Source organism: Rhinichthys klamathensis, unplaced genomic scaffold, assembly GCF_029890125.1.
Source record: "Rhinichthys klamathensis goyatoka isolate OS25496 unplaced genomic scaffold, OSU_Roscu_1.1 h1tg000004l_1, whole genome shotgun sequence".
Taxonomy (NCBI): Eukaryota; Metazoa; Chordata; class Actinopteri; order Cypriniformes; family Leuciscidae; genus Rhinichthys; species Rhinichthys klamathensis.
In genome coordinates, this window is record NW_026606557.1 from 3100792 (window position 1) to 3119347 (window position 18556).

Genomic DNA, 18556 nt, shown 5'->3' on the forward strand with positions numbered 1-18556 from the left:
ATTTCAATAATCAAAAGCATGTCAATCAATTTAATAACTGATTGTGGGGTTAGATTAACAACTTATTTCTATTATTAAAGATTTATTAAACGTTTAAAGAATACTAGAGTCCTATGAAATTTTTGTCAGTAATACTTATCTGTGGATTTGAAAAGTAAAAACAAATGTGTGTGTATATAGTCACGTATATACGCGTTATTAAAAACACACGTACCTCGTTCTCTTTACTCTCATACTTCGAGGCGTTCTTTCCTTGACTTTTCCTCCTGAGCTTCTTCAGGTCTGACTGCGATCTCTCCAGCGAGTCCTGCTTCATCTTGTGTTCGGTCTGGTATCTCTTGAATGTGGCCTGTGGGCAGACAGTGTTCGATCAGTGTACGCTCAGGGACAGGGAAACGTGTCCGCACACGCATGGCGTGTCAGCGCAAAGATGAGTTTGATTGACTTCTGCTCTAGATGCAGACAGAAAACAAATAGTGTGACATGAGCCGGTCTGATTTTCATTCCCATCTCGAAAGAAAATACAGTTTTAAGGCACATTTCCCGAGTATCCGCAGATTATCATATGTGGACACCAGCACTGGGAATGTGACAAAGTGTGACAGTAGCCAATCAAGCTTTTCCTGTTACCAGCAGAGGTGGGTAGAGTATCCAAAAACTGTACTCAAGTAAAAGTACAAGTACTTATAGAAATATTTACTCAAAGTAAAAGTAAAAGTAATAATCTTAAAAGTTACTTGAGTAAGAGTAAAAAAGTATCCAATGAAAAAACTACTCAAGTAGTTAGTTACTAGTTACTTTACACATAGGCATATATATATATATATATATATATATACTGTATATGTAACATGATATTATTTAGATTTTTTTTTTCATTTAAATGACTATTATTATCATAATTAGATAAGCTATCTTTGCAACAAAAACAGAAGAGACAAACATTATTTCTGTATATCTATAGCCTGAAAACCATTGGCTGTCCTTTGGTTTGTATAATAGTATAGTAACTTATACAACTACATTTGGATTATTAGACAATGTCGGAATAAAGTGACTCTATGGAGTTTTGCATTCAAGGGATGGGAACCATTGACAGATTAGAAAGTGTTAAAACTCTTCACATGTGCCCGCAGTCATGTCATGCCCAACATAAACAACGATCAAATACACGGATCTTCTTCTGTCTGTTCTCCAAAATGTATTTAAATGTAGGCTATATTTATGAAAGCATCTTTAAACTGGTTAACTGAGTCTAATAAGGCAGGCAAAGGCATTCGTTTTCAAGTCGAGTTCGCACGCCACTGCGCAATACCGACACTACAACACCGAGAATACATTGTGTGTGTACACACATTCATAAACTGGACGATGATAGCTTATTTAATGTATAAAGTAATGTATATGTCCAAAAAAAGGGTAATGCCATACTTTGTAGTAGTGCTATATGGCGTAATAATGTGTTTGGTTGTAAAATGTATTACCTGAATGAAATCGAATGTATCGTCGTGTGGAATAATTCATTCACAGACAGCTTACGAAGTATACGAAGATGTTCAAGTTCAACTAATAAAGATCTTCATCGCTGGCAAAAAATATGATGCATTTGCAGATTTACTTTCTAGACTGTATGTAGACTATGGACCGCCACACAATGTTCTTGATGTTCTTAAATCTTCCTGTTACGACTCCGAGACGATTCAGTGCGTGCAGGAAACTGAACAGATCATTCAAACTGATTCGCGAACCGATTTAGACAGATCTGCCCAACTTGTTTGATGAAGTCTTTGAACAGAATCGACTCAAAAGAGTGATTCATTTGTGAATTGAGCATCGCTCATGCCCAGAAAAAAGAGAGAGCGCGCGCTTAGAATAAACTACGCTTTTAACAACATATTGCATTAAAATAAAGTAACGAGAGGAACGTCGCCAAACGTAACGAAGTAAAAGTACAGTTTTTTCATTAGAAATCTACTCGAGTTAAAGTAAAAGTACCCACAATTAAATCTACTCTTAAAAGTACAAATTTTCCAAAAAAATACTCAAGTAAATGTAACGAAGTAAATGTACTTCGTTACTACCCACCTCTGGTTACCAGCTATGTTTTCCAACTACCAGCATTGTAACATGACACACTATATATCAGTGTTTATTTTTAGGTCACATTGTAATGCACACATAGCCAATAAACAACCTTTACCCTTAAAATACTTTCAATGTAGTTACTTTTTGTCAATATTTCAAGTAGCTTCCCTATCAATGATTAATATGGCAGCTCACCGTCATGTATTTCACATCCATGTCTGTCTTCCTCTCCAACTCTGAAATAACCTCCCGATGAAACCGTCTGAACTGTAGAGAAAGAGAAAGATATGAACGATAATGGTAATGAATGATAATGACTGGGTGTGAGAGTGTGCTGGTGAGAGGCCTACATTGATAAAACACACACACACAAAACTAGAGGTGTGCGATATTGACAAAAAATCATATCTCGATATTTTCTGGGATTTTTCCGATAACGAGAATTAGACGATATTTTGCTGAGTGTGTTTATTGTGCTGGTACTTACCTAATTAAATGTAGCCTATGTATAATTCATTATGTTAAATTATTACAATTAATCAAATTAATTTTAAAAACTTTGCATTTAAATGTAATTTTGGTGATCAAAGATGAGTTTTAAGGGATGAAATTATTGACTACAGGGCGACTTTAACTCTATCATATGATATAAATATAGCCTAAAAGAAAAATACTCAATACAGGGGCATTTTTACTGCATTTTAATAGAGTAAATCACGCAGTGAGAGTGTGCACTCTAAATGTGCACATGCAGATTAACCTAAATCGAAAAGGCAAGATCAAGCAGTGTGTGCGTGGAGTCTAGGCGTGTTTTGGCAAAGTGAGGGACATAGCCTACTCAATAATGTCAGACTGCACATTGTTTAAAAACAACAATTATGATATTATCGCAGACGATATACATCCCACACCCCTAACACACACACACACACAAATAGAAAATGAGGCAACTGGGCGAGTCGGCAGGCAGTTTACTGTTGTTGTATAAGCTAAAGTGCTTACAGAGGAGATGAGTCACAGACAAACAGAGGGATACCCACACACACACACACACACACACACACACATCAACCTAATGAAGGAGGGCGAGAGTGCTGGCATCAACACATCATCATGGCTGCAAGTGCGCCCACCCACCCCTCTCCCTCCTTTCTGCTCCACTAATCTGCTTTTACCCCTCTTTAAAAACAGAATCCACACGCCCAGCGTTAGCCTACACTTCCTGACACGGACACGTCTTCATTAATGCATGTCTTCATTCAGAAAAATGCTTCATTTGTTACGAGGAATCGCTGTTGTGTTTTAGATGCGTCTGCCCTACATTCAAGACTTTCTCCTTTCATCATTGCTTCATTCTTCTACAGGAGTATTTTTAGGTTCTGCTGACTATGTAACATAGTAGATCTGACGTAGAAATGCACCTGCAAATGTCACGGGTCAGGCTGCAACTAACGATTATTGTTCAATCGGTCAATATTTTCCAGATTAATCGATTGATCTAATGATTTTTTTTTTTTTTTTTTTTTTTTTTACAGATTAATCAACTAATCCATCAATTATTTTTCAACCGATTAATCGAACCATACATCAACTGATTATTTTCTGATTAGACGATTAACCCTTAGGTTTAGGGATGCACCGATAATTTTCGGCTGCCGAAGATTATCGGCCGAAAGAGAAAAAAGGCAGAAAATATAAGCCGGAAATATAAGCAGGTTTCACTCTGGCTCAGCATGTTTTGCAATTTCGAAGCGTGTTCTGCTGTGTGTGTATAATAGCTAGATAATAATAGCTTTGTAGGACTACTTTAGTTTATTTTGTCAAAAAAATAAATCTGTTAAATCTGATTCTGCTGGATAGAACTGAATGAAAAATAATATATTGATATTAATACATTGATATTTAATATTATTTTAATATAAGCCTATTTCTGTCCAATTTTTGTGTTTTGAAATAAAAGTGTGCTTACTTTATTGGCTTGAATTTTTTTTTAGGGCTGTCAAACGATTAATCGCATCCAAAATAAAAGTTTGTGTTTACATAATATATGTGTGTGCACTGTGTATAATTATTTTTAATACATAAATACCCACACATTCATGTGTATTTAAGAAATATTTGCATGTATATACTGTATATAGACTGAATGTAGCCTATATATAATGTATATTTTATATAAATATAAACATTTTATATATAAATAACATATTTTTCTTAAATATATACATGCGTGCATTTATATACAAAATAATTATACACAGCACACACACATATATTATGTAAACAGAAACCTTTATTTTGGATGTGATTAATCGTGATTAATCGTTTGACAGCCCTAATTTTTTTAAATTAATTTTTTAATTAAATTATTGAATTTAATTTTATATATATATATTATTTATTTTGTTATTTTAAATTATTTTTTTATATATATTTTTTATAATTGTATTATAAACATTTTCGGTTTTTGCTATTCGGAATGCTATTTCGGTGCATCCCTATTTAGGTTAATTCGCCAATAAATAATAACCATAACTTCTGGCCTCTTCAGTTTTTGGCCAAAAGAGAAATAAAAGGCAGAAAATATATGTCACCCCTCAGTGTTCACTGTTCAGCTCTCAGGTTTCATTCTTGTGCAGCATTTTTTTGTAACTTTGCAAGTGGCTCCACTTCTGAAGATGCACAGCTTTGAAGCGACTCTGGCTGAGCCGGTAAGTCTGTACCGAGACCCAGTTTGCTATTCTCAGTTTGTGAAGCTACCTCTCGTTCACCGCTCCCCGCTATCTGCTCAAAAAGCTCTGATAATAATAGCTTTCTAGGACTATACTTTATTTTGAAAATAACACATAACACTGTTGAATCTGATTCAGTCGCATAGAACTAAATGAAGATTAATATATTGATATTTAATATTATTTTAATATATTTTCTGTCCAATTTTGGTGTTAATTTAAATGAAAAAGGTTATTTTATTTTATTGGCTTGTATTTTTTTTAATTCAGATTCATTAAAAGTATTTAAATCGACATTATCGGTTACCTCGTATCCCCCTAATAATGAGAAATCCTCATAAAGCACATCTGTCAGGCTCACAACCATCAGTGTTGGCCGATAAAAGTAATTATCAGTGCGACAGGACATTAGTATAAAAGCAGCCAATGATCAGAGCCCTGTCAATCAATATGGGAAAGGGCGTCAGACGCTTGAAATCTCAAGAAGGGAAGAAAATGTCTCCATCTTGGGTGAATATGACAGCAGATTTGTAATTCGGAGCATGGAAAACAAAGCGTATTCAAATTTTCAATAAATTACACACAAAGCAGCAATGCAACAATATCAGAACGCACCCATCCCGTTATAATCACTGAAGCCGTCACTGCAGATTAAGTTTCACACAACAGTTTGAGTCCCTGTGGTTCACAGACTTTTGGACTCTCACGAATGCCCCCGGTAAAATCAGTCAAGCTGACTACACTAGACAGTCTATAATGGGTTTAGTTTTGTCGCATCACTTGCAGTAAGCAGTGCACTGAACGCATTTGTGGTTTACATTTGTCAGATACCAATGAATATTTCAGCTGGTCTTATTTATTAATGAGAATCTGAGTTATAAATCACTTTAAGTGAGCTAAATAAATGATGTAATGTTATGGAGAATAGATAGCCTGGATGCCAGCCGAACTTAGCCTCGCCCGCAACATTTGAGGATGGGAAGTTCGGTCTGGACTTGATCCGTTGTGGAGCAACTATGCTCAAACTAGAGCTGTTCGGACCAATCAAATTGTCAGGGCGGGCTTTATACGATGATGGACAGATGATAAATTCATTGTTATTTGATGGAAAAGAACGACCAGCACATCATTCAAAATGTCTCCTTTTGTTTTACATGGAAGAAGGTCTTGAATGGCATGATGGTTAGTAAATGACGTTTCAATAATTTAAACTTTAATGTAACCCTAATTGAGATGCTCATTCAAACCCTCATTGTGTTTGTGCCAAAAAAAAAAAAAACTATTTTCATTTAATTATAACAGTCATTCAACAAAGTGGGCGCTATCACAAGGGCCTCAACTAATACTTGTGTTCTTATATCTGAATAAAAGCCTAAATGAAATCTGATCATCACATAAATTTGACCATTTCTCTTCAGAAGACTTGGATTAGACCACTCAGATTTTAAATTTTGGTTTGGTGGACTTGGTTGGACGGATGGTTTGGAACGGCACGGGGGAAAGAGAAATTGATGACAATTTAATTTTTGGATGAACTAACACTTTAAGTCATACTATGTAGCCTGACTACAGTAGTCAACATTTGAAGTGGATCAAAAAAGTTAATCAAAGTTGTACAAGAACGGGTTTTGTTCAAAATTCATGTATAACTTTGATGAAAGGTTTTGATCCACTTCAAATGTCGACTACTGTACTTTAAATCATGTTAGTGTAATAGTATTTATGCATATTAACATACATTTTAGCCCTTAGTGTGAACACTCCCATCGAATTAGTAGATTTATAATGTCAGTTACATTAGTAACAACAAACCGAATGTTAGGAATGGTATCAGAATCGCCACCAAGCTAATTCTTTGTCAGGTATTTATGAATGTTAAACACGGCCTGTCTTCTGTTGTGTGGCCTGTTTTTGAGCCGCAGGTTGCAGTCAGCAGTTGCTCGTCCGTGTCATCATCAGGCGCTGGGCTCAGGTGCATCAACAGGCATGTTTAAACCTGCTCTGATGAAAAAAAATAAAACTACAAATCTAACACGCAGTAGGTGTGTCCACTCGTTCCTGGAGTTTACACAAATATGACTGCCTGCACGTCAACAGGAATGAGTCCACGAAGTTTATGGGAAATGGGATGTTTGATATGAGGCTAAATTGCAGATGGCAATCGTTTGTTTGGGTGAGTCCGAGCATGTGTTCGGTCAGCCAAGAATGTGTTTGCAGACACGCACTTAACAGGACACACTCACGTTCTCCTCCAGTTCTACATTGACTTTCCGGTGGACGTCTGAGATCTCCATCAGGACGACCCCTAAGGAGAGAGAAAAACACTTATCAGCCTCTCCAACACCAACACAAAGGCCATTAACACATCCATTGTTTTTTAATATAATAATCCTTAGTATTCCCCAGTCTAATAAACCCCCTCAGCCTTGTTTTCCAAGAACAGTCCCTCCCTCGGAGCAGCTACTGTAATTAAAACACGCTGTGCCGGCACGGATATTTCTCCCAGCGTGCTCTTTCCCGCTGTAATCAAATGGGGATTAAAATGCAAAACCTACGGCATAAATCAGAGCATTTTATATAAAGGATTCACCCACCACACACTCACTCAACACTTATTTGAGAGGCAATTCTTAAGCATCCTTAAGAAATGGATTTGATGGTCGGACAGAGCGACAGACAGCGAGCTCTTGCTCGGCTCTAGTGAGAGGAGATTTTATCCCTGCCCTAGGGACTGATGCGTGTACATGTGGAAGAAGAAAAAACGAGTGTTTTCCATAGAAACAACAATACAGTCTCTCTCTTCCGTCACATGACTTCTTGGGTCAATCTCCCACAGTACTAAACACAACATGTTAACTATAATCAGACAAAATAACACGAGCTGAGAATGCAGTGAATTTATATCTATAATACATCTATAACCTCGTCGCAGACAAATTTATGGTCTTTAAAATTGTCAAACAAATAGAGAACTATGGATTATTAATGTACATGATGTGAAGCTTGGGTCTGATAAGCTGATAAATACATTCATGCTATGGCTGATATTAAAGGAATAGTTTAAAAAAAATCCAAAAACAAAAATGGAAGCTCAATGGGTTTGCTTGGCGCACAAGGCCCAATGAGTTTTGTTCTCGCAAGTGAGCTTCCAGAAGAACCAATAAGGTTTGTTCTTGAGCGTCAAGCAAGTACGGTTGAGTTTCCAATTGACCATATTTGATGCGTTTACATGAATAAAAGCCAAGATCATGTCTCTTCAGAACAGTTGGATTAAAGTAGACCAAACCATTTTAATCAAGCAGGTTTACAGTCTTTTAAAACTTTTTGCTATGGTTACTCACAGCTGTTGTAGGCAGCGCATTTATTTATTAATTTCGAATGGTAAACAGTCAGTTTCACCAGAACTACTTTACTTGGTGTCCTCTATCACTTTTTAACGGACACCCTGCAGCCAATCAGAATCGAGTATTCACCCAGACCATGGTATAAAGCATATATAGGGGACAGGATACGATTCAGACAGTGTAAATATGCTTTCCATTGGGGCGAATGAAGTCTGGTTTCACGTTAGTGTCACACAAACACCGCAGCGTGAACACAGTCTGCTCCAGAGACACGATCATGAGCGGATCATATGATCGAGTCGCGCAGACCAGAAAACAGATCGGACCCATTTGAATTCGGCACAGAATGCTATACACTTACCTAAAGGATTATTAGGAACACCTGTTCAATTTCTCATTAATGCAATTATCTAATCAACCAATCACATGGCAGTTGCTTCAATGCATTTAGGGGTGTGGTCCTGGTCAAGACAATCTCCTGAACTCCAAACTGAATGTCAGAATGGGAAAGAAAGCAATTTTGAGCGTGGCATGGTTGTTGGTGCCAGACGGGCCGGTCTGAGTATTTCACAATCTGCTCAGTTACTGGGATTTTCACGCACAACCATTTCTAGGGTTTACAAAGAATGGTGTGAAAAGGGAAAAACATCCAGTATGCGGCAGTCCTGTGGGCGAAAATGCCTTGTTGATGCTAGAGGTCAGAGGAGAATGGGCCGAATGATTCAAGCTGATAGAAGAGCAACTTTGACTGAAATAACCACTCGTTACAACCGAGGTATGCAGCAAAGCATTTGTGAAGCCACAACACACACAACCTTGAGGCGGATGGGCTACAACAGCAGAAGACCCCACCGGGTACCACTCATCTCCACTACAAATAGGAAAAAGAGGCTACAATTTGCAAGAGCTCACCAAAATTGGACAGTTGAAGACTGGAAAAATGTTGCCTGGTCTGATGAGTCTCGATTTCTGTTGAGACATTCAGATGGTAGAGTCAGAATTTGGCGTTAACAGAATGAGAACATGGATCCATCATGCCTTGTTACCACTGTGCAGGCTGGTGGTGGTGGTGTAATGGTGTGGGGGATGTTTTCTTGGCACACTTTAGGCCCCTTAGTGCCAATTGGGCATCGTTTAAATGCCACGGCCTACCTGAGCATTGTTTCTGACCATGTCCATCCCTTTATGGCCACCATGTACCCATCGCCTGATGGCTACTTCCAGCAGGATAATGCACCATGTCACAAAGCTCGAATCATTTCAAATTGGTTTCTTGAACATGACAATGAGTTCACTGTACTAAAATGGCCCCCACAGTCACCAGATCTCAACCCAATAGAGCATCTTTGGGATGTGGTGGAACGGGAGCTTCGTGCCCTGGATGTGCATCCCACAAATCTCCATCAACTGCAAGATGGTATCCTATCAATATGAGCCAACATTTCTAAAGAATGCTTTCAGCACCTTGTTGAATCAATGCCACGTAGAATTAAGGCAGTTCTGAAGGCGAAAGGGGGTCAAACACAGTATTAGTATGGTGTTCCTAATAATCCTTTAGGTGAGTGTATTTTAAAGCAATATGGAGATTAAGAGGAGAAACGCTTAGACTCGGCATTAGAAACAGCGCGGGTAGAAGAAAAGATAACGGGTAGAAGAGATGTACCAACATACACACTTTTCAAAATACACATCTTCATGATTATAATCACTGTTTTGCTTTAGCAACAGTTTCATATTAAAACTAAATGGGAATCAATTAAGAGTCTAATAGTTAGACTGTGGCTGTCATAAGCTTTCAAATGCGGATTTGCCGAGCTGTGATATAAACAAAACACTATTGGCTATTTATAAAAGGGGAGGAGCTGCTTGATATGTCCCGCCCTGTCTTTCCGTTTCAGTGGAAATTACGTCAACAAATTGAATAATGCTGTGCGTTTCAACGCACTTCATTGGGCCTTTAATATTCTGAGAGTCTACGAGTTACTATCGCTAAAGCACAGCACACCGTAACATTTGAATCACTCCTTAAGCTAAATAAACTACATAATTCGCAGTAATCGGAAGTCACTAAACAATTAATTGGCCATACCACTGGTTGCCATCAAAAGCTCCAGCTCTAGTCATGTGGTGCTTAACAGACTGTGTCGTGAAACTCAGCCTCTGAGAAAAATCAAAAGTCAAGGTGCGGCCATGTGAATGAGGCGAGGGGAGTGGGGAGAGATCCAGAACATGAAGCCAGTCTTGGTCCAAAGTCACATGAGTCACACAAGGCCACCTGAGAGCAGCAGGTGCCTCGGCTGACCCACTTTAACTTTATCTGCTCTCTGACCCTGATTCAGCCCGGATGTCTTATCAGCTGCCCTCGAGGCATGTGCGTTTGTTTATGCGTGCCTGCGGCAATGCCATAAAAGAAAGATTAGGCCTAGCAAAGTGTAAATCATCCTATACGGAGCCATGTTTCTGGACTTTTACAGGCCCAGTGTCCAGGAAATACAAGCGGTAAGCAGAATTTACTGCTTTCTCATAAACACTGTTATTATTGTCCTACATTAATAATATTAATGTAATGGAAGATTGAGCCAAGGCATAGGCACTCAAAAAGGAGAGATATAGGTTAAAATATCAAATCTGTCAGCATAAATAAAACATATTGATAAAAGGATCCAAAGCAGAGACTGGCCTGCGATTACCTTTGATTTGGCCTGCCATGTCACGTGGAAAAAAACATCCCACCGAAACATCTTCATTTCTAATTTATCTTTAATTTATCGCATTCAATTGTTTTCATATTTTTTGTTTCATTTGTTTTATTTTTGTAATTTAGAGAATATAAGTGCATTTAATAAAAAGGTACATTTTAATATAAATAAAATAGAATTTGAATTTTGAAATACTCAACCAAGCTTGGCCCATCGTAGTAAAAAGTTCGGGCTTCCCTGATTTAAAGCACTGATGTAATCTCAAGAACAAATTTATTGTTATAGCCAATACCAAAACATAATTGCCCTAATAAATACAAAAAGTTGCAGAAAGGCCCTTTTAACCAAGGACTTCTGTGACTTCTGATTAGGGATTTTAAGAAGACTCACAAAGAAAACATATCTAGCCAATATTTAGGAGCTGAGCGTACCCAAACACCTTTAAGCTTCCGGCTTAAAAGTCCTGAGAAAGTTTTACAATTCTCCGACATTTCCATGATCGTGGGAATCCTCGAAAAGGTATAAAAGATGAGTTGACAAATTCAAAATACTCTGCTCGTTATTGTATTGATTCATAGGGGTTCATGAGCTTGTTGGTCAAGCCACCCGAATGTGAATGTTGTAGTAATTGAAGGTGAACGGCAGGGTGAACTGTGGCGGGAGGGGTGGTGTGTTTTCACCCACAGACTTTGATCCTAGCAGCCGTAGGTGCCGCCCAGTCAGACACAGAAACTTCCACTGCGAAGAACAAAAGCTGCAGGCAGACAATGACTGCAGAGTCATAACAGCGACATGACCAGTGCTTTACAGTCGACAGTTATTGTGATACAATAGATCATCCAACGCTTCTGTATTATCAAAGACAACAACAGCAAACATTCCAGCTACAATGAGCATGAAACTGAGAACCGGCGAATCCAAACTCTCGGCCTTCAAGCTCAACGTTTCTAGATGGATTTACACGAGTGACAACTGCTCTCAGTGAGAGACGAGCGCTGGGATAGCAGATCCCATGAGAGGAGAACTTGAGTCACAAGAGGCGGTGGTTTTTCCACAGTTACGGGACGACGTTGCTTAGACTTGCTGTGAAAATAGCGGCAACAGCAGCTTCGTTATATTATTTAATAGTAGTTATGATCACAATAAACAACTCTTGTACCAATAGAGCTCTCAGACCTTTTAAATAATGAATTTCAATGACTTCTCCATGTTCTGTCTAGTCGTTTCTGATCACTGGATTTTTAAAGACTCTCAGTGCAGATTTCCATCTTAAAATGTGTGTCTAAAACAAGAACAAAGCTCAGATTACATCTGTCGGACAATTTTCTTTGCAGACTGACTAAAAAAAAAAAAAAAAAAAATGTTGGGTTGTTGGCATGCAAATGGTCTGAATAAGCCCATAAAACCTATTTCTATTTAAAAATTGACCTTTTTATCATTATTTTATTGTTTAAGACCTAATATTAATAAAAAAGGTTTTAGAACACAAAGAACACACACTTGAGTATCCGTTTAGCATATTTGATGATATCCATATACTGTATGTGCATTGATAAATGTTTCTGTGAGTAAATGCCTCAACTAAATCTATTTCATCATATAAAGCGATCATGTTTTTTTTTGTTTTTTTCAGGAGACTTGAATTAAACTGCTTGATTCATATGGATTTCTTTTACGATAACTATACTTTTGAAGTTTGGACTTCCAATGGAGGGACTGAAATATCTCGGGTTTCAATAAAGACATCTTTTTTCTCTCATGAATGTAAGCCGAGAAGGTCTCAGTGATGATGATGAGTACGTGTGGACTCTATTAGGTGACAGATATGATTTTTAAGTTTGTGTAAATTGAGTGTTTATGTGTGATCGCCATAAGACACAAACAAAATCTCACCACATGGACAATAATGACTAAGAATAAGATTTGTGTTTCGAAGAAGAATGAAAGTCTTATAGGTTTTGAACGACATGAGGGCGAGTAAATGAAGATCATTTTCATGAGTTTGAAAATGAAAGCTCATGGGTTTTTGATTCCCAAAGAATGTAAAGCTTTAACTCAATATAATCTAAGTTTAAGGGTAAATGACACAAGATATAATTCTCACACTCTCCAAACTGGTCGCTGATGTGTATGTGTGTTGACTGCTGTCCTGTGGCCAGCCTTGCTAAGCACAGTTCAAACAACACAGGAGACTAAAGGTCACCAGAACGTCCTGGTAAAAAGCTTCCTTTGTGGCACCGGTGAGGGAGTGTGTGTGTGTGTGTGTGTGTGTCGGGGACTGGCCGTCACTGCTGCATTCACTGTTACATAAATCAAGAAAGATGGGTGTGGGCACCAGAACAGGTGACATTGTGTAAAAGAAAATCAACAATGAGGCTAAAAAAGAACATCTATTATTTTACAAACACTATACTTCAATAAATCTAAAGATCTTAAAACGGTAAAGCCTTTGGTTTGGTGAGGTGATTCAGTTTGGTATTATTCAGTTTAATGACCCGAATCAGATTGTAATGGAATAGCTAAGCCAAAAATGTAAAATCCTGTGGATATTTGTTTAATGTCATGTTGCTCCAAACCCAAATGCTGTTGTTTTTATGCAGTTAAAACCTCTGTGGAGTCTTTTAAACAGCTCTCTTATATACACAATAAAATACTGTCAAACTACAAAAAGGACAAAAACATCACGAAAGCACCATATTGAAGTCTTGTTCTGAAGTCATACAATGAGCAACAGACTAAAATAACAAAGGAAAATTTCCTTTTCATTGTAATTTTAGACTGAAATCCCCATGGGCGTCAGAACCATTGTATTTAAGACCAATGATATTGGACCCACTCAATTTTACTGTAATTCACCGGTTACATCACTTGCTCTCCGAGGCGCAGCCCCCACAGTTGTTTGATTTTTTTTTTATATAGTCAGTTAGAGAACAGACACTACAATTAAAAACTGAAGGTGTTTCCTCAATGCAGCTTGAGCCGAGAGTCTCGTAGCACAGATCAGCAGCAGGGGTCAGATTTCATTTCTCACGTTACGAGAGTGACAGACAAAACGATGGCGGAAGATTTGGTTTCAATGTAAAATGTAAAATCGCCTATTTGGCAATATTTTGGATTTAAACCCAATGCAAATAGGTAACCTGCAAAGAATTAGTTGTTGTGCGTCCCTGAATTGGTGCTAATTCAGCAAAAGTAAAGTGAAAACGCACCGTTATGAATGGCAGTGCACATTTTACTTTCGCTTTCTGCCCAGAAACCTTAATATTTAAACATGTGTTGTGTTTCTAACCGCTGTATGTCATGGTAAAACCATAAAGAAGGCATATTTGGTGTAGCCTTTTTAATCTAATTTAATTTTAATAATTTAGAATTTTTTTACACTTGTTTGCTGTACCAATTAGCTATTAAACGGCTAATATTTGCATTAGAGGTCATGAATGGTAATTATGATTCGTTAAAATCTATATCTCCTCAGCCATGGAATTGCTAGTATTCATGATTTCAGTTTTTTACCCCATTATTTTATAACAGGAATTATTGTTCATTAGTTACATTTACAAATAAACAACTTAAAATGTATTATGAGCTCATCTTCATGATTTACTTTTGGAAAATTACATTCTACGTTTTGACTTTACTTAAAGCCATCAATGATGCCTTTATAGAGGTTAGAAACTGTATTATCACTCGCAATAAGTATTTATAAGAACAGAACACGCCTATTAATAACAATACAGTATATTCACTTATTTGACAGAAATAAATCTGAATTACTAAAAGGCCATTGTAACTATGATATAATAACATTATAGCAATGCAGGTTGCATCTTTATAAATACATTCATGTAACCACATACGACTGACTAATTAATACTTAGAAATCAGTGTATAATGGATTATGAGTATACGCATTGAAAAAGCAAATGCATGACTTATAAGTAATTATAAAAATAATATAAATGAAACTATAACTGTTCGTATAATGCAGTATAGGTCTTATTATAAATATATTTTCTTTCTATGAAGTCCATGCATGTAATGAATTATAGGGTTACCCTGACGGACTCTACTTGATTGCTACCATAGACATCAGCGCTTGAATCCGAACAATACACTTTTATCCCAGTTCTTCTGTGATAATTTGAATTAATTTGACACAGAAATAATGATACTGTGTGGTTGAAAGACTGTGACGCTGTTTCATACCTGTACATGGCAACTGCTCTACCCGGCTCATGCCAGCGCCAACACAGATCTGAACGTTCGCTGTGGTCATACCAGAGTTTCTGCTAGGTTTCGTTTAACGGACATTTTGATGATATGTTGGTCAAATATCGCCTCTTAATTAGTCAAGTTGAGGAAAACTGGAGGCAGGCTATGTAACTTAAAAAATGACATAATCAGGCCGTATAGAATGCAACATGTTTATTAGCCTAACTTTCAAATAGACGGAAAAAAACATGAACGTCTGACTGGCGTCAATCAACACCACTTGTTTTTTTACTATGGTTTCACACACATTCACTTTTTGAAACATTGAGGCACGGATGTACCTAATATAAATAAAACATCTCCAGTTAACTAGCAGATCATTCATTTAGTTTGCTATTAAATAAGAGATCTAGCGCTAAAATCAGTTGTTTTTTAAATCAAGCATGGACGCATGGACGACGTGATGCGCGAGTTGCGCAATCTTCACTCGGACGTGCGTTTCAATCTATCACCGTTGCGGAGACTCTCTATTCATTCCGGTGAAATCACAAAACAAAATGCACACAAACGTGTCCCTGCTTGATATAGGCTGTAACCACTGATGAACATATGCTATTCAGTTTTGATGAGAGAAAATAAACAACTGTAGCCTAGGAGTGCGCGGATTAGAACCACTGATCTATATAATGAGATATTCCTGATTCACTGATGTTCGTTCGTCGCGTCTGGCCTCTGAAAAAAGCTTTTAAGGCTATAGCCTGCCTGGGCCTGGCCATATCTGAAACGTCTCACTCAATCGTTCGTTGTTTAGGTCTATATTACAGCCGTTTTAGGCGTGCGCTTTATTTGAAATGCAGCATGCGATGTTGTTTAATAACTTTCAAATGGTAGAGCCTGTTCCTTTATAACATAGCCAAAGGTCGGTGTATTTTTGCTTTATACATTTTAGGCTTATTCTCAAATTCATATTGTGTTAGGGGGGCGGGATTATTACGCAATTTTAATCTGACAATTTGACCGGAGAAAATTTCTTTTTTTTCCCGGCCAATGTCCGGTAATTACCGGACAACGGAAACCCTGGGTCATACTTGTCAAAAGTTTAATAGATGTAGCCTAATCACTGTCATTTAGGTATAAGATCGAGATCGCGATCTTTAAACGCTTAACCAGGCAGCTCTAGCATATGGGATTAATGCCGTGAAGGCATGAGTACACAATGACTTCTATTTGTAGCAGAACAAATCCTTTTCCATAGAAGGTACAGGTGTTTTACACAAAAGGTGCAAATATCAGTAGTCAATCAGAGGGAAAGCAAACAAGCGGACTGGAGTAATAATGAAAGCAAACTCTCAAAGCTGGTTCATAACTGTCTGTTTAAAAAAAAAAAAAAGAAAGCAAAACGGGCAAAAATGAAATGTGTCAGGACTGGGCTGATCTCCTGGCTTAGAGACTCATGCCCCGATGCACAATGATGATAAGCAGAGGCTTGAGTCACTCGAGACACACAGAGGCTGATTTGCATCTTCCTGGGCTGTGGTTTACTCCTGCTTTGTTTGTGTGTTCTTCCCGAAAGACAACACGAGTCCAGGCAACAGGTGGGGTTTCAACAACTGAGCCTAAACGCTCCTGACAAAGTGAAGAAATATTTGACCCACTATAAGCATGACATAACACAAACAGAGAAAACCACGTCTTCACCTTTCTGTTGTCCTGTGACACTAACACTATCTAATAAGGAAAATTAGGGATGAGATGAGAAATACAGTGTGTGATCTATTAAAACATACAAAGTATATGAAAAAAAAACGGCAATATGTTGAGTTTGGACACATATTTGACAGAAACAATAAGACTAAGCTATGTTGAGCTATATAACAATGATTAGTTTTCTGTCGATGAATGTATCCAAACAGTTGCTCACCTGTCCAATTAAACACGTAATATATTAAAGCATCGTTGGTGTTTCCATGGTTTCTAAAAATCCTACAGTACATATTGTGCTTTTAATGGTGCATTAAATCCTTTGTGTCTTTATGCTTGTGTTCTGCCGACTGTATGAGCGTTTTAATGACTCTAAGCAGTGTGATCATAAATTGAGTGATATAGGGAACCAGAAAGACCGTTTTGAATGAATGCACAGGGTAATATCACAATGCTCCAAGCGTTTTTCTAGCACAGAAGCAGCCTGGGGATTTCATAGGAAAAATAGCATACAAATTCACTTCTCTTTGTCTCTCAAGCTCACAGACTCAATAAATATAGACGGTTGAAAACAGCAATGCGATCGGATTTTCGCAAACGCGGCAAGAGCAGTTCAGTTTTAGACCACTTTTAGACATACACTCGCCATTTGGAAGTGCGTTCAATTTTGTTTATTTGGACCCTAGACCCCTCGATTTTGACAGAGGGAGTGAGTCTACTCATATGTACACTTCAGACAGCGAGGAAAGTGCATTAAAGGTGGATTTAAAAGCGGCCCAGAGGATACAGGAAGAGCTGGGGTTTTGTTTGTGAGGCTCCTTATGATATGAGCATTAAAGCTACAGCTAAAAATTATTTTGATAAAACGGCATAACTGTTTTAAACATTGATAATAATCAGAAATGTTTCTTGAGCATCAAATCATCATATCAGAGTGATTTCTGAAGGATCATGTGACACTGAAGACTGGAGTAATGATGCTGAAAATACAGCTTTGATCACAGGAATAAATTACATTTTACAATATATTCAAATAGAAAAATGGTTATTTTAAACAGTTATAATAATTCTCAATATTACTGTTTTTACTGTATTTTTGATCACATTTGGTGAGAATAAGAGACTTCTTTCAAATACATTAGTAAACCTTACTGACCTCAAGCTTTTGAATGGTAGTGTAAGTGTTAACTGGTAAGAGTCAACTGCATGTTGGAGTAACTATTAATTTCAGACTGCAAAGTCCACTTTTTGTGTTGTTGTCCTGTAACCAGTTCAACACAAGCACAATCACAATCACACTCCTAACTCACATATCCACTTAATCTTGATGACCCTGATCTAGTGTAGGGATATGCGAGACTAGTCGAGTAAACTATACTGCTGCTGCTAGTCGACATTGGAAATACAAGGCCTAGTTGTTTACATTATCTGCATATTTATGTTTTGTAATGTTTTATGTTTCTATGTTCAAGATTTTTAAAGTATGTAGCTGGAGCAGAAAACAAAATCCTACATTTTACCCCAGACCTCGCAACTGTTCGTTTTCTCTGTCCCTCACGGCTCAGAGAAACGTCCACTCGTAAGACAAGCAAAATTTGACTTTTGACAAGGTTTGTGTAGGTTATGCCATGTCAAACTGGTATTTAACAATCGATCAAGCTTATGGGCTTGTGATACCAACGGTTATGAGAGACAATACTGGTATGAAATGTCATGCTGGTTTAAAAGGAAACGCATTCTGTTTGTACTTATTTGTCCTGCATGCACTTTCTGTTGATTTGAA

At 37.5% G+C, this 18556-nt stretch overlaps 1 protein-coding gene across 1 annotated transcript in view; it reads right to left on the reverse strand.

The window, feature by feature from the left end:
- baiap2l1b (BAR/IMD domain containing adaptor protein 2 like 1b) overlaps positions 1–18556 on the reverse strand; it is a 78856-nt gene that overhangs the window by 44623 nt on the left and 15677 nt on the right. Inside the window, exons 4-6 of the mRNA XM_056251539.1 lie at positions 7061–7122; positions 2281–2352; positions 215–349 (exon numbers count right to left, since the gene is read on the reverse strand). Coding sequence (XP_056107514.1) covers positions 215–349; positions 2281–2352; positions 7061–7122 — 269 coding nt within the window. The remainder of the gene's footprint in view (positions 1–214; positions 350–2280; positions 2353–7060; positions 7123–18556) is intronic.